Here is a 24554-nt window from a genome sequence, read left to right on the forward strand (position 1 = left end):
TCATTACTCTCTGCTTTGTTTTCATAGCCTGGCTCATAAAAAGGCCTTTGTTTTCAAGGACTAAGTCCATGGATTGTGGCAGAGAAGGGCTTTAACAGAGGATGGAGGCTTCATGAGGTGAAGGAAAAAGGTGGTTAGGATCTTGAGAAGGGGAGGAAGCCCGACAAGGGGAGACACCCACAGGGAGGAAGGGCACAGACCCCTCTCCAAGTGTGCCCTGCAGAATGGGTTGACTGCTTGACTGGATGGGTCCTGAGAGCCGCTGCCTCCGGAGGCCACTATGGCTAAGTCTTGTGTAGAGGGTGTGCCTCTGTTGGATCAGGAAGACTGGCAGGTACAGCAATGGCAATGGGACCACTAGGAACAGAGGACCAGGACTGCTCCTGTCCTCTCTCCCCCTCTCTCCCATAATCCCTGATTTTGGCCTCTCATTAACTCTGAATTGGGTTCTTGTGCTGGATTGAATTTGGTTACATTCTCAAAGTAAGTGGACTAGTAATGTAGATTTTTGTCCAGAGTGAGGCTGGAAGGAGGCCTGACTCTGACCAGGTGGGCTGCACATCATCCCCGCCTTCCTGATGTTGATTTCAAAGGGCCTTACTCATTTGCGTATTCAGGCATTAGTTATAAAAACCAATACCATTACCTTATATGATCCTTCATCCTTCATGTAATATGGATGCTCATATAAAGATATCAGTTAATTCAATGAAAAGGTTTTTGTGATTGATATCCAGATGATTAATTATGTAAGTGAAATGTCTACTGTAACTGAGGAACAGAAACAGCTGGTGCAGGTGCTGCATGACTTTGGAAAAGGGAAGTAGCATCTGAAGATAAACATTAGTAGAGAGTCTAACGTGACTTTGAGATAATCTCTGTCATATTTCAATAGTCTATACTGACTTTTCCTCAAGGATTCATGAAAGTAAAGAATTTGGCCTTGCAAAGTCACTGCAATATTGACTCACTCATCTTGTGCCTGGAAACACACGAGAGGTTTAACGCTATGTGCTTTATCAGGATACACCTCTTTTAAAATGAAAGAATGATCACTCCTCTTGTTCAGACACGATGCCAGTGGACCCATTTGAAAAAAGAAATAATAGGAGTGGTATTTTTTTCTTAACTTATATTGTCTTATTTTCCCAGAAACAGCTCTCTTGTCCCCGCAGAGGCAAGAAACGCTCCTTTGAGTGAGCATGACTGCTTGATTCCTTCTAACTCTAACCATATGACTCCCATTATGCTTTATTTAACTGATGACATACTGTTTCTTCTTCTTAATTAGTTTTACAACAAATATTTATTATATTCCTAAAAAATAATTTCCACATATGGAAAGTCCACTCTGTGCGTGTCCTTGTTCTAAGCAGAACATGGATTGTCTTGCTTATCTCTCGTAACAGTCATGTTGAGTGTGGGAAGCATTTTTCTCTTGATTTTTAAATACGAGGCATAAAGAAATTAGGCAGTTTGCCCAAGGTTAAGTAGTTAGTCAAGTGGAGCTTAGACTGGGACCCATTTCTGTCTGGCTTCAGAGGCCAAGTTTTAAGTACTACACTCTCCTAGGAGGGACCCAGTCCCCACCAAACCCAGTCACCCTGAATCACCTCATTCTATTTTTAATTTTTTGAATAGAGCTTAAAACTTTCTAGCTTTTGTTGTTGTTGTCTATTGTTTGGTTAATCCTCACCTCCACTTCTTTTGCTAGGATGTGAGCCTGAGAGTAGAGATCTCTCCACTTCATTGCTACATAACAGCACCTAGAATCGTGTCTGGTATGGCATAGGCACCCAATAAATGTTTATTGAATAAATGGAAACAATTGGCAAGGCACTGATTTTCTGCCTTCTTGATCCCAGACTAAGGGAAAGACAGACTTGCATGGACAATTAAGGAATAACATGGAAAGTACCATGGCAGGATTAGGAAGACAGCCAAGGGGCTCAAGGAGGCCTCACTGATAAGCTGTTACTTGCTCTGTGTATTATGGAGAGAAGAAGGGCATGAAGAGAGTAGGAGAAGTAGATAAAATCTCAGAAGCAAGAAGTCAGGGTTTGTGTGGACAATGATGAAGTCATCCTGTGTGTCTCACATCCTGTGAAGAAGCACATTACTCAGCCTGGAGATTCCTCCTGGAGGGTCCCCAAGCACTCTGAACCGAACGTTATCGTAGCCTTTGTTACAGTCTTTATAATTTACTATTTACTTCCCAGTCTCGCCAATGGGGCTGTGAGATTTTGATGCAAGGAACCAGGATGATCTCATCCCTTTCAGGCAGGGACTCTACCTTATTTATCCTTGTCTTATAGCTTAGTATGGTGCTGGTAATTGGTGGCCCTCAGTACATGTATAATGTATAATAAATGGATAATGAATGAATGAGTGATGAATGAACGAATGAGTGAATGACATGGCTTAATAGCAGTTTATTTAAAAAGAGTTTTGAATTTAAGTTGAGCAGCAAAAATAGCTAATGTGGTCTTAGGTAGTAATAATAAAAGTATAGTGCCTGATTTCTGAATATCTAGAATCTTGGAATTACAGAGATTAGAAGTGATGAGGAAATTGAGACCTGAGATGTGAGATGACTTGCTCATGGTTCCATGCCAAATTTGTGATCAAAGTAGGACTTGAATTTGGAGATCATGGCTCTCAGTTAAATTTGCTTTCTGCAAGTTCTACTATATTCTGTGCTTGTCAGACCACAACTGTAGCAGACGGTGCAATTATGAGCTCTACACTTAAAGATATATAGTGACAAAGTAGGGTCTGTCCAAGGAAGGATGATGCAGATGTTAGGGGAAAGTGGAAACCATATCACATGAATATCAGATGAAGACATTAAGGATGTTTCACCTGGAGAAGAAAATACTTGCAAAGGGTGAGAAAATACTTGCACAAGTGAGTGGGAAAACATAGTATCTGTCCTAATATTTTTAAACATGTAAGTCATTATTCCTTTGCTCCAGAGAGGAAAAATAGAAGCCATGGGTAGAAACCATAGAGAAGTAAATTTCAACTCAATATGAAAAAAAAATGGTCTCAAATTAGAATTGACGAAGAATAAAATTCCAAGTGATAGATATATGCAAGTAGAGGGTAGATGATTATGTTAGGACAAGACTGTGAGTTCCTTTAGAGTAGAGGTCATGTTTTAGTTGTGTTTCCCTAGGACCTTGAATAGTGGCTGGCACATAGTATGTACTCACTTAAGATTTGTTATGCATCTTTTTAAAAAAAAATTTTATTGGACTATAGTTGCTTTACAATGTTGTGTTAGTTTCTACTGTACAGCAAAGATTTGTTATGCATCTTTTAAAAAGGATTCTTTCATGGGTTGGGTGAGCATAGAGGTGAATAGGAACGTACTGTATTATTAACTCCAAGGACTTTTCCAACACTTAGGTTTATGATCCTTTGATAAAAATTCACACAAAGTAATGTATCAATATTTAATGAAGCAAGTCATTTCCTACTCTTACAAGTAAAAGTCAGTGGAATTGTTGTTTCTTTCTAACTCTACTAAGCCCTGTCATGTTGTATTTTTGTTCCTCCTTTAGGAGAAGGCAAGGTTTGTTTGCCACGACTCCTGTCTTACACGAAGGAGATAAGGGCTAGTTACATCTCTGCACCTGGTAACCAAACTAAAATTCCATGTGGAAGTTTAAGTAGAGTTTGTTTGTACAAGTAGCCTGCGACCAATTTATGGAAACACTTGAGTGACGGTTATGCTTATAGATTCACACTTTTCAAAGTGATGACTAACCTAGAAAACCAGATTTTTCACAGAGTCCTAAATACTATTTAGATTGTCACCTTTTAAAAAATGTCTTAACAAATATCTTAAATATCACTTCAGGAAACTTATTTTTCACTGAATATTTTATATTCAGAAAGTGTTGGTTTGACATTTGTCCTTTTTTTTTTTTGTGGACACAGAAGTGTCATTCCTTTCAGTACGTGCAGAGGACATTTGAAGGAGACAAAGAAAGTTTTATTTAGATTTACTCTGTTAGCCACAGAAAGCTATGAAGGACTAAATGATAATAAGGCAATTATTTGATTTGTTACTTTCATCTTATTCTTTGAGAATTTTTACAGTTTATTTTTTTCCAAAGTGGTCATAGATATTTGTGTGCTCAGAAATCTATATCGATTTCCCATCAAGGTCTTTCATATGCTATGGGATTAATTTTCATTCTTATCATATATATAAAGCACATTTCATGAAATATTATCACCTTAGTTCCATTTCAAATAATGGTGCTGCGTTAGCCATGAAGTTATTCATGAGGTATTTGGTTGTGATTCTAATTTCTTTTTAAAGAACCATATACTGTAAATATAGCAAGGTGCTTCTGAGAATTCATGATTTGGTGTTACACATTTAATGATGTTATTAGAATTTCTTCCTAGTTGTTAATTCCACTCACCTAAATGGAATAGATTTTGTGCTCTCTGTATTCCTAATATGTAGCTTGTTCAGGACCTTTCAGATATATGCACTTAACTGGGAGATTCTAAGATGTTTCCCAAATAAAAACCAATATCTTCTTTCCCTCTCCTTTATGAGTTATAATGCACTTTCCCTCCCCCTCTTCTTTGATTTAATTTATATGCCAGAGATTTTTCTGCTCTGGGGATGAAAATGGAAGACCAGGGAAGAAAGCTGATAAAATAGAGATGATTCAAAGATCTGAAATATTTTTTCCTCACTCGATAGAAAGTAAACTATTTTTTCTCTTTTCCAATAACCAGCATTTCCCTTGATCTTGGAATCACTCAAAACCTAGCCACTGAGTCCTGTATAAACTAATGCTCTGTCTCAAGATGTGGAGAAAGATAAAATACTGGTACTTGTACAGATTGTACTAGCTTGATTATATTTACAGTTAGGAGATACCGCAAATTTAAGAACGCCAATTTTTTTCTCATCACTGAGTATTTATTATATATAACAAATACATGGGAAAGAAAAAACTATATTGTGTGATATAAATAGTTTATTTACATTACAGAAAAAACATCAAGACAATGTATACTATTTCAAATATATCCATACATAATCAAATATAGCTGTAGTACGTGTTTTCATTGGTGTAGATTACCACAAATGCAAGGCAACATGTGTAGATCTCATCTTATTCTTTTGTCTATAATACTGTATTGTGTAGTCCAAGCTTTCGGTAGTCCGGCCACTGTGCAACATGCTCCCTTTAAATTAACCTCGTGGACGCTCTTGTTGTGTTGTCTGAACTGTAGTGCCCTGTATTTTGCTTCTGTCTGTGAATTCTGTTGCTTCTGGGGCATTTCCTAGAAGGTTGGAAAGTTTACAGATCTTAGTCCAGTGCTATTACCTAAAGTCTGGTCCCACAATCACAGAGTGAAGTTGTGGATTAAGCAAATTATTAAAATATTTCAGACGAAAGAATTTATTATTAGCAGAAGCTGGAATTATGTTGAAAGAGGTTTTTGTTTTTGTTTTTTGTTTTTGCTTCTCCTTGCAGTTGTCTTTAAGCATCTGTTGAGGAGAACCGAAGAACAGAGGTGGAAGTTGAAGAGGAATACCTTTACCTAGTCCTCAACAGCTTACTCATCAGGGCTCAAACAATGACTCAGCACAATGCAATCAAGCAAGTGTGAGCTCATCTAATCTCATGTTAAAGGTCTTCAACAACTTGATACTTTAAATGTCCCAAGGATGAATGTTATATTGACATTTCAGTGCTACAAGTTTAAATCCTATCAAACCAGAGAGTGAGCCAACTGTTAATATGGGATATGTAATGAAAAGGGATATTGTTTTGGTTCAGCCTAATATCATTTTTTTTTTTTTTTTTTTTTTTTTTTTTTTTTTTTTTTTTTTTTTTTTTTTTTTTTTTATTTAATGAGTCATTTGTGTTTATTTTCATATCTTTTTTTTGTCTTTCTCACACACACTGTATTTTATTTTTACAAGAGATAAATAGACTGAAGGGATATTGTTTTGGTTCAGCCTAATATCATTTTGTATATTAATGTTATAAGCTAGAGACATAAATTGGTACCAATTATTTAGCTTCTATAAAAAGCTAAGACAGTCAAATTATCTGAAAAGCTCTGATCTAGTAGCTTTTCTCTTATAATAAAATAATGCTTTGACAATACAAATAAAAATAACAATATAAAGTTCATATAAAATCCTATTATAATAAGCTGGGGGATATCAGAAAATATATATTCATATATATGTTCATATGTGAGTAAATGTATATAGTATATACATATATGGGTTTTTTGGGGGTAGATATGTCAAAATGAACATGGAGCTGGAAGTCACATTCCCAGAAGGTGGGAGCTGGAGATAAAAGACTGAAAATACATCTTCTCAGCAGGGCAACTCTCTTCATTTCAGAACATGTCTCTAGATGTCTGTATTCTTTATGACACATGTTTATTTAGGAGAGGGACAGATATTTGACTAAAGTAGTAAAAACAAGGGGAAAGAATTAGGAAAAGAAAGAAAGTGGGAAGAGGAGAAGAGAAAGAAAAGAGAGGTAGAAAAGAGGAGAGACCAGGTGACAATGAGATCAAAAGAAAATTGAAGAGAATGAGGGGACCTCTGCTTCGTGTAATTTTGTAAATCTTTTAGCAACTAGATGTTTTGGAACAGGTCTTGATGGACGAGTGTGGCCAGGTCACCAGGAAGAGAGGGTTTGGGCAGGAAGGGTTAGAGGGGAGGATGGCCTAGCTGGAAAGTCTGGTTTTTGTGCAGAATGTTTTCAAGTGAATGAAATGAATCCATACTGAGAATAGTGTCGTTTATTGACTAGTATGACTCTTGGATTTTGGAAAGCTTGGATTGCCTAGGAGAGTTTTATAAAATGCATTATAATAATGCCAGTTTAGTTCATGTGCTATTTCTCCTCCTCAAAAGTAAATAGAAGATAGGTTTTGTTTTGTTTTGTTTTCACATGGAAAATGAAAACAGCCGTATGTCTTAAAAAAATGGCTTGCCTTATTTGGAGCTCAGTTAGGTTGTCTTGAGCATCAGAATACAGACATCTTGACCAGCCAAGGGGCAGTATGACTGGTGGTTAAGTGCACAGGCTCTGATACTAGGCAGCCTGGATTCCATTTCTGCCCTTATTGCTCAGCTGTGTATACTCAGCAATTTGCTGACTTCTCATACCTCAGAGTCCCTATCTTGAAAATGGGGATAATTGTTCCTTCATAATGTTACCAAATGTATATGTGTATGTATTGGTGTGTGTGTGTACACATATACATACACACACACACAGAGACACAATTCCTGGGGAGATAAGGACCCTATGTATTCCAGTTGTTTTTATTACATATGGGAATGAAGTTGATTAATAAGACTTCTAAACATCTGCTGAAGTATTTAAAGTTCTGCATTATTGTCAGTACATGAAGTAGCAAATCAAATTGTTATGATTTTATATCTATTAAATATGAATTTCATTTTTCACGTGCTGATATTACTTAGAAGGCTCAAGACCCCTGGAGTAATGTGGCACAGTTTCCTGTGTTTTAGATTCTTTTCTATCTTTTCTTTTATACTTGGTATTTTTGGTTTCTTGAGTTATTTTTATGCTCCCCAGAATCAATTTTAATGTAATCCACTGACTCACTTGGCATCTAAACATAAGAGTCGAGTTGATGAACTCAACTTGGCTTCGAGTAGCACAGAGCTCCTGTCGATGATGTTCCCTTAAGCCGTTAGGCCAGGGAAGGATCTATGAGCCATATTTTGTCTTTTTCAAGAGCAAATGCCACACTTGTCCTCAAAGAAGATAGAACAATACAGATATAGAGATGTATTATGGCCTTTATTTTCTAAAGAAATGATACTTTTATTTTCTTGTCTTCTTAAAATAATTTTTTGGGAAACATTCTGATTTACTGTAGAGCTGCACAAATGATTGAAAGTCTAAATGCCTTGTGAATTTGACAAAAACCTTGAAAAACTTCCTTGGAACTTTTATCTCAAGCAGAGTGAAATCAGATCAGAACAAAGAATCTTCAGTAACATTTCTGGTTAGACAGGACATAAATAATATGCATTCGGTTTGGAATCTAATTCTTGGTTACCATGAATTTACATGCTAATGAAGGTAAGCCATACCTGGCCTGCCTCCTTTACTCCAAGCCCAATGCAAGACATTACTAAGTATTCATGGTTTTCTTTCCTGTTGAAACTGGATGAGATCTCTGTATTTCTCTCAACCTAACTCTCCAGGAAACAATTACTGTCTGATTGTTTGGGGGTTTGATATGAAAGCTTGTTGTGAAATTTGCTGCATGTTTCCATATATCAAAGGTTTTCATGTACTACAACATAATCATTTTCATTATAACTATTTCTTTGAATTTTGTGATTAAAAATTATTTTGTTAACTTAAGATAAAAATGTATTTGTGGTTTATATCAAATATGTTAAAAATGATTATACGTGAGAGTTATACTTGGAAATATAAGTGCCCTAAATGAGAGCTATAATTTAATACTTTTCTAGGCCTTGTATAAAATCTATTCTATGATCTCATTTGGCTTACTAATCCGAGTAAGTCAGGAAACACTGCTCATTTAAATAGTCTGTTAGCAGTCTGAATGAAGACTGACTTTTTATAGCTAAAAGAGAAAAGCATATTTAAACAAAGATTGGTATTACACATTAGAAGGGGAAAAAAGACCTTTCCTTAGAAAATAAATAATCCTCATCATAATGCAAAAATAAGGAAAAAAATTTGTACCACTCCAGCACGAAAGTCAATGTCTTTCCATTTGGCTATTCCAATGCTGTTATGATGAGGAAATAGGACTCCAGAGAATGGATGGCTGTAGAGTCCATGAAGGGACTTGTAATTAGAGAGCTCTAAGACAAGGAGGAATGACATATCCCTTCATGTGGGTGGCCACTGAGTACAGTTACTGACCTTGTGATGCAGAGGACCACCACACAGATGACGGCAATCTGAATTGTTCCAATCACAGCTGCGATTAAGACGTACTGAAATCGGACAGGGCCGGGAACAACGTATAGTACACTGTAGTCCTTTTTTTCACAGTGTTGTCCAGTATAACCAGCATCACACCTGGAAGAAATAGTGTCCAGTTACCTGTAGTTGCTGGACTCATTTTTATAGTTGGCCTACAGCTATTTATCTTCACTGTGAAATTAGGGCCTTTTGTTTCCCTTTCCTGCTCTTAAAAAAATAGTACTTTGTAGATATGCCTTTCAAATACTTGTTTTCAATAAGATCTCTTTGTGTTTTTTATTTCAAAGATAATGCAGTTTCTTTTCATACTTTATTATGTGAATCTGAAGATAGGAGAGTTGGTAGATAATTTGTGGTGATAATATAGAGAGACGAGAGAAGCCCAGGAATAATTATTCTTTCTATATATATTTTTTCAGGTGAGCTTTACATTTTATTTAACTTGATCTTTAATTAACCTAAGTCAACATAATTGCTTGAGAAAAGGCTTGTTTCTGATGACATGAGTATAAAAAATAGTACTACTTATCTATTTTTGGATAAAGCATTCTCTATGCTACTGTTAGAATCAGTGTTAAAAAGTGTTAGGGCCAGAGGTACAACAAGAGTGATTTCTTTAATTTACTGGTCATAAAGTTGTCTGCTTATGGTAGAGAATTAAATTTCAGTAGGAAAAAAGTAATTATGATGTAGGCAATATGGTTGGTTCGGCAAAACAAGCCCATGCGCTATTCATCTGAGGATGAAGGCTGCCTCTCCCTCACTCAGCCCTCATCAGAAAGCTGAGATAGACAATCTGCGTGTTAGAATTAGCATTTGACCATGAAACGAGGAAACAACTCACATGAAAACAATACTAGTGGGGATCAACTTGTCATTGACTTTGTGCAACTATTTGAGTACTTCACTTTGAATTTCTCATAATTACATCCTGGGATCTTTCCTCTCTGCATCAGAGGGGTTTAATAATGACGACTCTACTGGGGATGACAGGGCAGCGGGTGCAACTTCTCACTGTTCCTGGCTGCTCTACTGGAAGGCAAGTGCTGGTGTTTTCAGTGAAGGAAAACATGAAAGGAAGGCAGTTCTTGAGAGAGAGAGAGAGAGGGAAAGGGAAAGGAAGAAAGAAGAAGGAGAAGATGAAGAAAAAGAAGAAGAGGGGGAGAGGAAAGGAGAGGGGAGGGGGAGAAGGGAGGGGAGAGAAGGAAGAGAACAAGAGAGAGAAACTCCTTTCACTGTATAGCAGCAATATGCAACCTGTTTCATCATTTGCCGCTTGTATATTCCTTTAATAAAAAATACGTTTTTTTTTTCACTTTGGCTTTATCGTCTCTGAAATAATTATGTTCTATCCATGAGTATTCAGCAGATATGTGTATTTATTAACTAAATCCAGACAAGCAATTTCTTTGTGTCTCAACTGAGTCTGAATCTGTGGAGGTATAGCTAATATCTCACTCTACAAGCCTTGTGGATAGTGGATCCTAGCAAAACCAAGATTGATGATATTTATTAGAAGACCTGAAGGACTTTGGAAAAGACAGCCTCCCAAAAGCAACCGTGTTATCTTTAGGCCTCATCCATTCATTTGTTTGAGAAATATTTATCAAGTACCTGATCTGTGCCAAGCACTGCTCTGTGTCCATGGGAAAGAGTGATGAATAAACCAGAGGAGGCTGTGTCTTTAAGGAACTTGTAATGCCCAAGGTACAATTTAAAATTCCACCAGAAGAGTGTATATAATGATGTGTTACATAGTACTTGGGTATGTACACACATTTTGTTGTTTTCTAGTTTGTGCGTGTGTGTGTGTGTGTGTGTGTGTGTGTGTGTGTGTGTAGGAGAGAGACAAAAGTTTGGCTGCTGATCACCCATTCAGGCAGAATGCCATCCAATTCTCTGTAAACATCCAGAATTTAGTTTCTGTATTTTTACTTTATACATTTAAAAGTTAAAGGGTGAAAACATTACCTGCAAGATGGCTCCTGCATATTGATAGAATGTTCGCACTTCCCGTGCATGCAGAAGCCATTGTAATGTTCTGGGCAAGGTATGTGGTGTTCTCTGGCACTTTCTTCTAATTTGTTAGCATTCTCTGTGAATACAGATAAAAGCAACATCCCCTGTAAATACTTTCTTAGCCTGGTTAGATCAACCAGTACATTAAGAAGCAAAGCTACAGTAGGCAAAAATATTTAAAAGGGCAAGAATTAAAAGGCCATGCTTCAGAAGAAAGAGGGAGAAAGAATTGAAAGACAGATGTCTTTACAATTGTGTTTAGAGATGAAACTCCAAAATTACCCAGTACTTTTCATGCTTTTATGTAATTTCCTACATCTTTAAGAGCCAGTGATGTTTCTATGAGTTGTCAGACAGCTTTAATTTTCCTTGTGTAGAGACTGTACATTGATCATAAAATAATTCAAGAAGAAATATCCTATTTTTTGAATTTTAAAGCCCAGCATAATGTCCCTAAAAGTAAACTGCTGCAATACGTTGATACTCTCTCCATGTGAGAGCTTAAAAATTAAAATATGGCCGTGTTCAATTGTTAAACAGAAGTTTTCCAAAACCAAATGCAAATTTCAACAAATGTATTCTTTCGGGCTTTATTCATCTACTGTGAACATGAATTTTCCTAGCGCTCATACATTTTTTTATTGCCTAAATAATGCTATTGAAAGAGCAAATGTTATTTCAGAATCACTTATGTAGATACTAACACAGTACATACTGAATGCTATGAGTGTATTCTAATTCATAATATTTGGCCTATGTTACAATGTCATGTGAAATTTAAACTTATGGTAAAGAAAAAAAACTTGTGTTCTAAAATGTACCCTTCTGTCATTAACAAGTTTTATTTTCTCATGTTTCTATAAAGATATTAAATTTTTTTCTGACCTCTGTTAGTCTAAATACATTTGCTTCTCATTTGTAATGCCATCTCTAAGCAGTCTTTGGATTCTTTATATGTTGATTTTATAACATAAAGTTTTGCCTTTTTTGAGTTTCTTCTATAATCTGAGACCTGATATACTTTAAAATTCTTCCCTAAATGCACGAGAAATATAACTCTCTTGACTTCAATCTAAAGATACTTTTCAAGACCACAGTAATCGGTCAGCAGTAATGCGTTCTCCCAGTGATGGAAGATTGAGAATCAATTACTATTTTTATGAAACAAATTATATCCTATCATTTCCACATAGGGGTATAGTTTTTTTTATTATAGTGCATCCTTATAATTTTTACTGGCAGTCATGGATGATGACTGTATTCATCATGAGAAAAAAATGTACCTTTGGTATTAGTGAATTAGACAAATGTATTATTTATGTTTAAGCAGAGCTATAAAATATCTATACATTTTAAGATCTAGGTTGTCATCTGAAAAACATTAAAGTTGGAAGTAAATTGTTAAATATGTTAAGTGCTTTCTTGTGTAGGGATATTTATGCACATCGGTATGGTGGGTAATATTTCAAATTACATACCCAAATTAATAAAGGATTTATCATAAGGATGCTGAAGAGACTGGTGATGGCATTTAAATCATTCATTTGTTTTATATCTATGTCTTTTTACCTATTTAGGTGATCTTTTGTTTGCATTATAATATTTCTACTTTGATAATTACTATTAAACTGAAAGAACCACTTCCATAGAAAAGACTGAGAATGTATAGAACTTTCTCTTTTGGTTTCTTCCATTCTTCCAAGCTACTACGGTGTTTTCGGTAAGAAATACTGCTTGCAGTAAGCAAACACACCAAAACTGAAATGGATAGTGTGGGGTAAAATTTCCAATATGGAGTATGTGACCAAAATAGAAGCAGAACGACCACAGTATTTAGATAACATCTTGAGAGGGCTTGTGGTCATTCATGAATCCATGAAGACTGGGCTCATTCTGTGCCTTGGCTGGGGGGCTACAAGCCAGAGTGGACAAACCACGCACCTGCTGTTGAAAGACGACTTTAGCAGTGGGGTTTGCCAGCCTCACTGCTGATGTAATGAACCAGCACTGATTTTCACTCTTATTTCTGGATCTTCTCCCCATAACAAACTATTCAACACTTCTATTTAGTGATCGTTAGTAACCCTTCAGGGCTTCTGCACACCTGCATGTAGGGGAATTTTCTGTAACTTCCCTACAGTTCACTTATACACTGTGATTTCAGTCATAGTATTTTTCAAACACATCTTATTAGGGCTATTCTTCTTTCTGTCAGTTGCAAAAGAAGATCAAGAATTTTCTTAACTCAAAATCCATTTTTTAAGGCTATTTTATTTTTAACTCTGTCCCTCACCCCATACTGTTTTTGTTTCTGAATCTGTACCATGTCCACAATTAGGAACTGAGTCCAAGGGCAAAATAGGAGCTTGTTTGAGTGAGACTGTTGCCTTAGTGTAGCAAGAGCTGGATATTTTCACAAAGTTCATTATCCAGACAGGATGATCATGTGGGAGGGGAATAGTTTCCATCATAAAATCTGCTAATTAGTTTACACCATTCCTTATGAACTTGGAGTGCTCTGTTATGCTGCTCGTAGGATACTGTCAAATAAGAAAGTTAGAGAGATTGAAAATAAATGAGTAGAAGAAATGAACCCTGGGCAAGAAAATGAGGAATCATCAATATATGTCAACAAATTTATAGTCAATCCAAGCAAGTAAACCAGTTGATTGAAAACCTGAATATATAACCACTTCTAGTAATGCAATAGACATGTTTCAGAAATGAGATCTGAGTATATTAAGAAAAGTAGAAACACAGAAATATAATATACAAACCAAATATGTGTATGGACCATAATGGGTATTTGTGATCCTGATGTTTATGCATAGGTATTTAAGCAATAACAAAGCATTTAATGGTTTAAAATAATAGAAAAATGATACTTTGGAAGTCTGTACGTTTTCTCCAGTGGTTGACGATTTAGACATCAACTTCTCTGTTCTCCGTTTAAAAAGAGATTTAATGTAAGGGTAGTGCTCTTTCTTCTAAGACAGAGAGTGATCATGGTAGGAACTCTTCGTGTCTTTGTTTAAAATCCTTGTCCGGTTTCCTGTTTAAATGTTTACAAATTGTTTATTCTGAATGAGATCCTGACTTTTCTAAGAAACAACTTCTGGTATAATCTGAGTTACTTGCAGCAGAGCTAATAGGGCTGCATGCCCATTGCTAGTCAACATTCCAGTCAAGAGCTATAGAAGTGGGCTGCTCTAAAGCACAGCTACATGTATTGTTTCTATCCTGGTGCTTTCAGGGAAAGAGACACAGCAAGCTGAAGAGACAGAGGAAATGGCGAATAGCAAGACCTTGCTTTAATCACAAATCAAGTAAGATAAGTGGAATAGAAAGTGGGCAGAGCCAGGCATAGCAGTTCAGATATTTAAATCAATATAGCCCAGAGTGTGGTGTGTGTGTACACGTGTATTTATCATTACCCCTGCTTTCTTCCCAAAAAGTTGGAAACAAGATGTCGTTCAGAGAATTAATCTATCAAAGCAACACATTATCGACTGAAGCAGAAATATGACTGTAAAATTTGACTAAAATTATCCTTATATCTGAAGAAAGGATGTTTCCCTTTGGATAAGGGTTAGAGTTTGGCAAAAGAAACATCTGAATGTCATGCTGTGTCATCTATTCAAGTGCCCTCTGGGATGCTGTGCCCTCAGAAGCCAACTTGAACTAGCAAACCCAGAGTGCCCAGTTGCAAAGATTGCAAAGATGGATGCACTAGATTATTAGTGTCTGATGCTATTAAATACTCAGTTAACCCATTTCTCTTGTTTTGATGCTCTGCTCTTTAGTCTTAAAATAGTTGGACTTCTGTGTAGCTGGCTTTGACAGTACCACCTAGATATCTTATCCATTTGACAGTTATATATTTCATTTGAGTGAATTGATTGGTTCTGAGTTTCCATGCATTTTGGGGGCACAAGTCAGCTTTCTTCAGCCCACTGAATTCTTGGGGTTTGTAAAATCAAATTTCTGCACCTGTAGGCTAAAGGACCAGCTCCTACCCATGGTGTATTACAGTCTGGGAGGACATCTGGGGGCTGGTCAGATGATATTTCTCTGGAGACAGCCCTATCTTGCTTTAATCAGGCCTTTCTTTAGAATATATATACAAATCCTTTATGCCTCTGATTCCCCATGAGGAGTCTGATTCTGTGTAAGGATTTTAGAGTAACTTGGAAAGATTCTAAACTAGAGGTATCATCAGGATTTAGAGGATGCTTTAGGGGGGCAGATTTCCGCTGCACATTTTTAAGCAACCAGAGCTGTTCAATAGGGGAATGAGTTATATAGTGAAGTGATGAGTTCGTGGTGGTGTGAAAATTTCTCAGATGTGTTACTATTTCTCAGATGTTGTAGAGTGTTACTGTATGGTAGATTGGATTATTTCAGATCTCTAGGTTCTTTGAATTTTTAGAGTAATATTTATTTCTATTCTTAATATTTACTTATAATAAATTACTAATAAATATTTATTGCAAAATATTATTATTGATATCCTAGGAAAAAGAAGTGGAGAAATGAAGATATTATTTAGGTAAGGAAATCACTTTGCCTTAATTATGGGGACATTTTACTTTTTAAAGAGTGTAAAATATCTTAAATATTTACTGGGTCTGTAATTCAGACATTCTAGCATAAAGTGATCTTTACTACATATTGTCTTCCTTGTGGGGAACAATATGCTTGTGGATCTTACTTCAATTTTTAACATTATGCTTTAACATCGTGAATTATCTTGACAAGTACATGCATGTGAGTTGTACAGTGTGGTTTATTATCTTTTCAACTCTCTTTTCCTGTGGGCACACAAAATGTGCCACATTTTTTCAGCAAAATGAAATTTCCATTTTTGATGTATTTATATAATACTTCTATTTTTCATGTTTATAACAGTACAAGGAAACTCCAGCACTGAGATATTCCTCTACTGATGATTACTTGATTTTACTGTAATCAGTGATTACTTGATTTTACTCTTCTCCTGCTTACTGCCCTATTGCTAAAGCAGTTTGAAAATAATTTTATTTAACCAACTAGAAAAAGAAAAACTATCTTTCTTTCCATTATATTTATATTGTGCCTGGGACAGAAACAAATTATGAATTTAGAAGTAAAGTCATGATGGTCCCATTGTTGATTAGAGTTGGTTTCAAAGAAAATATAGAATTCTTATGATTTCCTGTCCTTATCAGGTATAAACATATGAGGTGGCAGTAAAACCTCCTATCTAGCTTGAATTGCAATCGAAGTTTTTTAAAGACCAGAAAAGCATTCCTATTGAATGGGTTCTGAATGTAATGCAATATGAGTTCTTGCAACTTAACAAATTCTATAATAGCCTCACCTGCTGTCATAGTTTCTTCAAGGCACAGATGAGTAGATGAGAAGAGTCTCTCTTTTTTTAAGCCTCTAGGACAGAGACTCAAATGAGAATGCTAGCTGAAAGTGACAGCTTAGCACAACGGATGTGGAAGCATTTAAGGACATGATCAATTCTAAAGTTCTGTAGAGAGCAGAGGCCCAGTCACAATATTCCTAGTTATTTCATCTGTTAAAGATTTTAAAAGAAAACCTTCAAAATAGAGATCAAGTCCTTCAAGTGCTACATTTCTTCTGCAAGTTGAACATTATCCTATTTTTTTCAGAAGAGTAATTGAAACTATTTGGATCCAGAACTTTGCTAATTAGGCAGAGGTATGGGTTGGGAGCAGGATGCATGGGGATGCAGAGAAATTCTTTCTTATTGTACTATTGATCAGGCACTAATATAAAATGTGAAATGTGATTATCCACATCACCACTTGCATATATAAATATTCTTATTGGACATAAAATTAAAATACAGTGGAAGAAAACTAATTTTTGTGTTACTGCATTCTCAGGCAAGACCTTAATGGCATTATTCAAGAATTGCCTGAATTTAAATTGGAAAAGGTAACAGCATCTGAAATAGACATAGTAATTTGGGGACTGGAGTGACTGAAATGCAACAATACTGGATGATTACTTGCATGGGCTTTTATTATCTCAGTTTCTACTGGTAATATATTTACATGGATAAAAGCTGAGAAATGTAAAACCTTGGAAGAGAAACTTGTATGTACCATTTTAACTTATGACATCCAAATACAATTTTAATAAATTGAAGAATTTGACATCACAAGTTTCATACAGATTTAGCCAGAAATTCTAGACCTCCAAGAAAAAAAGAAGAAGAAGTTGTTTATTATTAGGAGGAAAATAAGCAGATCTTTAGCCATTTTCTCTGTCCCCTGCCTTAGGAATGCCCTGCCTGGCTTCTGATGGCGGAGCCCTCCAAATAGTGAAGAGAACAGGCAACTGGGGGAAACTGCATTGTGCCTATAATGGTCCTTTTCAAACTTCACCATTCAGCCAAGAGCCTATTAACTCTCAGCAAGTGGGTAACTCCTATAGATTTAGAGGATTATGCTAGAAGACCTTTTAAAAATATAGTATTTTTTGGAACTTTAGATGTCTTTGACAACACTGTGTAAACATCAGGCCTTGAGAAGAGGCAGGGATCCATGGTTCATTAGCCTCTCGGGAGTCCAGAGCTGGAGTTGCCGTAAGCTTATCTGGGGCAATTTGCTACAGCTCTCCGCACTGAGCTTTTGCTGCAGCAACCCTGCTCTCTTCCAAGCTGCTCTTCATAGACAAAGTTTACTGTAAACCTTAGAGAAAGAAAAAATTATGGGAAGCCATTTTATGCCAGGTATACTCCCCTTCCCTTTTTTCTTTTGTCTTGAACTAAACCTATGCATTTCTGGCCAAACTTATTTGCTTATTGGCTAATCTGGGTGTCCTTTCTTAGTGAGCTTCTTGGGTAACAGTGCTGAAAATGACAACACAAGTGACAGAGGGTTCAGGTCCTGTCCACTTTTGCCTTCTGGGCTATGTGAGTCAAGCTGTTTTCTCCTTTATAGGCTACGTATGCAGCAATGGATAAATAGTTAAGATAGACCTTCTCAGGTGACACATTTGTTTTCCTCTGTGACTCTGAAATTATTTAGCCAACAGAGAATGAGGAGAATTTAGGCTGGGGCAGTCACTGAAGCACAGCAGAAATTTTAAAAGATTTTAATAACGTAGATAGGACCAAAAAATAGGTGATATATTATATGAACATTTCTTGAGTACCTACTATGTGTCTGGCACTGTGCTATGTACTATACATAATGTACTATATCTATGGGTTGTTTCCATATGATTTGGTTGTTGTCTTCTAAACACAGCCAAGAAAACAGATTCTCAAGACAGGATGATAAATCTGCAATTCCTGGAGTATCTACAACATGCCTAACATTGTGTTAATACTTAACATGACAAAAATGTGTACCTTAATATAGCCCTTCAAAGTAGATTTATAAAAATCTCATTTTATATAGATGAGGAAACTGAAGCTCAAATAGGTTTAATTACTTGTCTTAGAAATTTACGCAATCGGTAAGCAGAACTGGGGTCAAAACTAGGGCTCTTTCCAGTGTACCATGCAGACCACGCAGCTAAGAACTTTTTAAACCACAAGACAAGCCCTGGTCCGGGAAGATCCCACATGCCGCGGAGCAGCTAAGCCCGTGCGCCACAACTACAGAGCCTGAGCTCTAGAGCCCACGAGCCACAACTGCTGAAGCCCGCGCGCCTAGAGCCCGTGCTCCGCAACGGGAGAGGCCCCCGCAGTGAGCAGCCGGCGCACCGCAATGAAGAGGAGCCCCTGCTCTCCGCAACTAGAGAAAAGCCCGGGTGCAGCAATGAAGACCCAACACAGCCAAAAATAAAAAAATAAATAATAAAATAAATAAATTAAAAAAAAAATTTAATGAGTGGGTTAGTATCCTCAAATTCCTCTTTTAAGGGTAATGTTGCTTGTTCTAGCGCAGATACACCTTAACTGCTTGTCAAAAATAGATTTCCAGGGTTTGGTTGGTCCTGGTCACCTGAATCAGAAGCACCAGCTGAGGCACCTGAAGTTGGTCTTTTAAAAAAGTACCCCAGGCAATTCCGACATTCAGGTGATTTGGATCACAATACTTTTGACACCACCTTAGCTGTTTCTCATCTGTCTCTAGCCATCTAATGGTAGGTTTTCCTGTTCCCTGGATCCTGCTTCCTTCCCTTGATTACTACGCTGGCGCTGCTCCATCTTCGTGGTCCCAAGTCTATCTTGGCTCCTTCCCTTAAAGGACGGATCTCAGCCAGCTGTTCTGTGTCCAGGAGTGTGTGAGCAGTGGGTTACCCAGTGCTGCTCTTCCCACACCCTCCTTGGATGTGATGAGAAGTCATCAGGGGCCTTCAGCTATCAAGCCTTCCTTGATCTTGGTAGTCAGCCTGAACACTTCATTTTATTTTAGAATACACTTCATTTTTTTAAAATAAATTTATTTATTTATTTATTTATTTATGGCTGTGTTGGGTCTTCGTTGCTGCTCGCGGGCTTTCTCTAGTTGTGGCGAGCGGGGGCTACCCTTCATTGCGGTGCATGGGCTTCTCATTGTGGTGGCTTCTCTTGTTGCGGAGCACGGGCTCTTGGAGCACGTGCTTCAGTAGTTGTGGCTCGCAGGCTCTAGAGCGCAGGCTCAGTTATGGTGGCGCACAGGCTTAGTTGCTCCATGGCATGTGGGATCTTCCCGGACCAGGGCTCGAACCCGTGTCCCCTGCATTTGTGGATTCTTAACCACTGTGCCACCAGGGAAGCCCACACTTCATTTTTATTAATTTAATTTTATTTTATTTTAGGCCCCTTTTGAGAACACAACACTCAAAGAATAGGCTGTCTGCCTGCAACAAATGCCAGCATCTGCGAGAGACTTCTAAATGTTGTCAGAATCCAGGTATCCTGAGACCAACTCTCACAAATCTCTAGGCTTCTTTAATGGCTCTGTTAGACAACTAACCAGAATAGCAACAAGAATTCTCTGTGTGAAAGCAAATGAAGCTTTCTCTTGGATATAGAAACAAATAACACCGCTGAGAAAAGGTACAGATTATATCAAGGATTATGATTAGTTCAATTTCCAGATGGGGGTAAAGGAGCATTGGTCCATTGGTGGTATCTTTAGACATTCAGCTAGTCTGTAGAAAAGATAAAGTTATAAGAGAAGCAGTGGGAGCAGGAAAGAAGACAAATAGAGGGAATAAATGGAAGCCTAGTCAACATTTGTGGCAGTGTGACAACTGGGAGAGATGGTGCTGCAACAAACAGCAGGTGTTGACAGCACAAGAGTAGGGCATCTGAGGATGGACATCTCTTTAGTTCCTTGAGCAGGACAAGACAGCCACCCTTTCTTTTAAATTGCGGGCCTTAAGGACAATGGACATACTCTCCAGACCAGGGTTTCCCAAGGGGAGCTGTCAATGCAGTTCTACTTCTGGAGCAGGCTTCATGGAAAAAGGGGTTCTATAGTCAAATAAGTTTGGGAAAGAGTGGATTAAACACAGTTATATGCATTTCTTTACTGCTTGTTTTCAGAGTCTTCAAAAGGCTAACCTGCATCGTGAGATGCCTAGAAAGGACACACATTATGGAGTGTTCCTAAACTCATTTGTCTAGGAAACTTCCCTCTCCCTTTTAGGAACATTTTGTGGGACTATTCCACCAGACTCCTTTCTGGGAAACATTGCATTAGACCATAGCATCTCCAAATTTTTCAAATTACCACACACATAGAAAAGGATAAGATTTGGTTTTAGGCAAACAGAGGAGACAATCGGCCTGGGGGCTGTAGCCACTCAAGCCACCTGACTGCTAAAGTAGATTAATGAGTTTATACACCTGTTACCCATTCAGAGCACACAAAAAAACGTTGCAATAGATTATACTTTCTCCTAGGGCAGAGACTGTATTATTTACTGTAACATTTCTAGGGTGTAGAACAAGAAGTAGCAATAAGTGGGTGTTCAATAAGTAGCATGAATAAATGAGTATGACAGGCATAGGCAATATACTTGGAAACTGCCTGTACCTTGGTGTGGTGGCTCTCAAAATATTAGTCCCTCTTAGTTGTTGCATCAAAGAGCCAGCTGCACTTCAGTAATGTGTCCTTAGAGAGACAGACAATCCCTACCTTAACTGACAAGGTAAGGTGCAATATGGTGGAGAACTGTAGTCGAGTCAGTAGAGTGTATATATTCAGTGTGACAGAATTAGATGCAGAGGTAAAAGCTATATTTGCCATGCACTTCAGGCTTATTCAGTGAAAGGCAAAAGGCTGGAGGGGAAAAATGTGTTGCTAACCATAAAAAAAAGATATCTATAAATGACTTGAAAGAGCAAGTATAGGCAATTGACGGGTTGATGGGTTTGCACATTTCTCCTGTATGATGTCATGGCCCAAAAAGGACAGTTAGAAAATTTACAGTGTAGATTTAGATTCATTTACAAATTTGGAGTACTGCCATATGTTGGTACCTGACCAAATTAACGTAGTTGATTCTCATTGAGAGTGTTAGAAGGTATACCATCTCTTCTAATATTCAAGGATAAGATAAAACAATTTTAAGAAACAAATGCAGCTGATTATGCTATGAGTATTTCTGAAAGTTGGTTTGACATTTTAAATAAGCATTCTAGATAAAATTGATATTGAAAGAGTCACAGAGTCAACCTCTAAGACAGAATTTCGTAGTTTTTCCTAAGAAGTAATTTCTGAACATAGCATAACCTCAGAACAGTTTCATGGTGTTGAAAGTTATTCTGTTTTGATGATATTTAGTACATGTCTATGAATCAAGTATCTTTGTATTTAAGCAGAATAAGACTGTTATTAAAGGTGGTATTGCTTTCTAAGATAAAACTTTTGATGATATGATAATCCATCATAGATTTCCGTGTGGTCTCTCTGTTTAACCTGTTATAGAGACATGAGAATACCAATGAACAAGTCTTTTTCATGTTCAGTATTATACTTTTTTTTATCGTCAGTAAAATCTTTATCTAATGATTATTTGTAAAACATTAACCAAATATTTTATTGGTTACTGCATTGGGTTGAATAATGTCCTCCAAAAACTCACATCTGTCTGGAACCTCAGAGTGCAAGCTTACTGGGAAATAATTAGTTCAGATGCTCTCATACTGGATTAGAGAGGGCCCTAAATCCAATGACTGGTGTTCTTATAAGGTCATATGAAGACACACAATGAAGGTCAGATGAAGGTAGAGGCAGAAATTGGAACTACGCTGCTATAAACCAAGGAATGTAGGAGCCACCAGAGCTGGAAGAGGCAAGGGAGGATTCTCTCTTTGAGAATTTGGAGGGACTGTGGTCCTGCCAACACCTTAATTTCAGACTTTTACCCTCCAGAACTGTGAGATAATAAATTTCTGTTGTTTTAAGTCACCCAGTTTGTGGTAATTTTTTATGGCAGCCTTAGCAAACTAATATAATGACTATTTAGCAACCAAACACTCACATTGATAAAATATACTTTTTAACAGTCCATATGGAATTAATGAAAATGAGCTGAAAGATTGGCTTCAGCTAGTATGTGACCTGTACAATCTTGGTTTATGTTTATTTTCCCAGCATAATGATTCATAGTGCCTCCTTTCACTCTCAAAAGTTTCCTAGTTAGGGTGGTAAATTATATGATCACCTTAGTTTATGCATATGTTGAAATATCTATGATTCATTGCATTTGCAACAGAAATTATGTTTTCAAGGTGCTGATGTGTCAAAAGATGCTAATAACCACAGTAAAGAAGAATTTTTGAGAAGCTAGGGAAACTTTATAAAAGGGACTGCATTCATTTTTGATTTATTAATTCATCTTATAAGAAAGGCAGTTATCTTACATTGTTTATTTTGTCATATAACAAATGATGCTGCATTTTACCTTTATTAGAAAGAAGCAAATGACCAAGAAGCAACCTGACATCAATGACCTTTCAACAAAATTCCAGGTCACATCTGGAGTATAATCTCCCACATTATCTCTATCTGCATTTTTAGAATTCTTGAATAACTGATGCTATTATAGAATTCTGACTCATTAAGAAAACGCTGGAGTTTGTTTAGCATCTTTTGTTTAAGAAGGATGGGAATTTAGAGTACTCCATTAAGAAAATTTGAACATTAAATGTTCTCATCATTAAAGCATTATCCCTTGGTTAAGTACAAATCTTTTTAATCTAGGACAACTCATTCCTCAAGTATTCTAAATAGCTATGAATATTCTCTCTCTCCCTCCCTCCCCACCCCCTTTCTTCCCAGTTTTGAATAATTGATTTCTTCTGGCACTTCCTTCATTTCTAGTCAGTGATAACTTTGTGTGCAAGAACTGCTCTAGAAATAGTTAAGGATGAGGCATAGGTCTTAACAGTTTCTTTCCACTTGGACAGCATTTAGGACTTGAAATTAGTTATTAACTGAGTGGTACTTTGTGGTCTCATAGTGTTAGTTTACCTTTTAACAGGTCTAATACACTCGCAGTGTATAATTTACACTCCCCAAGTACACGGTTGGTTAACCACTCAAGAAATCAATAGGGGTTGTAAAACGTGTACAAATTTGACTTTGGAGAGCGTCAAACACCTAGTTTATCCATCAGAAAAAAACAGCTGGCACTTAGAATTGGGGCTTATAGGGAACTATTTATTTTGAAACAGAAAAACCACAAAATGGCTATATCCAGAGATGCGAGTTGAGTGCGACATAGGTGATGCAAACAAGCCCCTCACTTTTGCTGCAGTGAATGCTGTCAGTATCAACCCACAACTTCTGGCTCTTGGTGTGTGACCATGCAGCCCTTTGGCTCCAGAGAAGGTAAGAAACACATTTTCTCTTATAAGGTCTTAAAATTTACTAGTCCTTGCTCCTACCTGTACTGTACCTAATTAGCTCATCAATTTATTCATTCACTTAAAAAATATTGACTGATTGCTTTCACTGCCGTGGCCCGAGATCGAGTTCAATCCCTGGTCGGGGAACTAAGATCCTGCAAGCCTGGGAGCCAAAAAATAAAAAATAAAAATAAAGTAGACACAGATATAGAGAACAAACTAGTGGTTACCAGTGGGGAGGGGCAATGTAGAGGTGGGAGAGTGGGAGGTGTAAAGTAGGCTACAAGGATGTATTGTACAACACGGGGAATATTGCCAATATTTTATAGTGACTGTAAAAGGAGTGTAACTTTTTAAAATTGTATAAAAAATAAAAGGGAAGGAAACATTAAAAAAAATATATATATATATATAAACTGATCTCCTCCTGTGTGCCAAATACTGCAGGTACAGAGTGCACAGTGGTGGGTCAGAGTTTCTCTCATAAAGGTCACACACATCATAATACAATATACAAAAGTAAAAACAAACAAAAACCTAGCATCTAAATGAGAAATGTGACAGAGAAAAAAGGATGTTAAGATATAGCAGACTAGGGTGGGTAACCTGTTTTAAAGAGGTGAGGGAAGGGTATTGAAGAAGGAAGTATGAGAAAAAGCTGGCCAGGTGAAGAGCCCTCTGAGTGAGTGTTATATACAGAAAAAGACTCT

At 37.0% G+C, this 24554-nt stretch overlaps 1 protein-coding gene across 1 annotated transcript in view; it reads right to left on the reverse strand.

Moving 5' to 3' along the window:
* Window positions 1-5222: 5222 nt before the first annotated feature.
* Window positions 5223-24554, reverse strand: part of TMEFF2 (transmembrane protein with EGF like and two follistatin like domains 2) — a 245212-nt gene continuing 225880 nt past the window's right edge. Inside the window, exons 8-10 of the mRNA XM_061203502.1 lie at window positions 10983-11106; window positions 8949-9107; window positions 5223-5319 (exon numbers count right to left, since the gene is read on the reverse strand). Coding sequence (XP_061059485.1) covers window positions 5223-5319; window positions 8949-9107; window positions 10983-11106 — 380 coding nt within the window. The remainder of the gene's footprint in view (window positions 5320-8948; window positions 9108-10982; window positions 11107-24554) is intronic.

The sequence above is a fragment of the Eubalaena glacialis genome, chromosome 1 (genome assembly GCF_028564815.1).
Source record: "Eubalaena glacialis isolate mEubGla1 chromosome 1, mEubGla1.1.hap2.+ XY, whole genome shotgun sequence".
NCBI lineage: Eukaryota > Metazoa > Chordata > Mammalia > Artiodactyla > Balaenidae > Eubalaena > Eubalaena glacialis.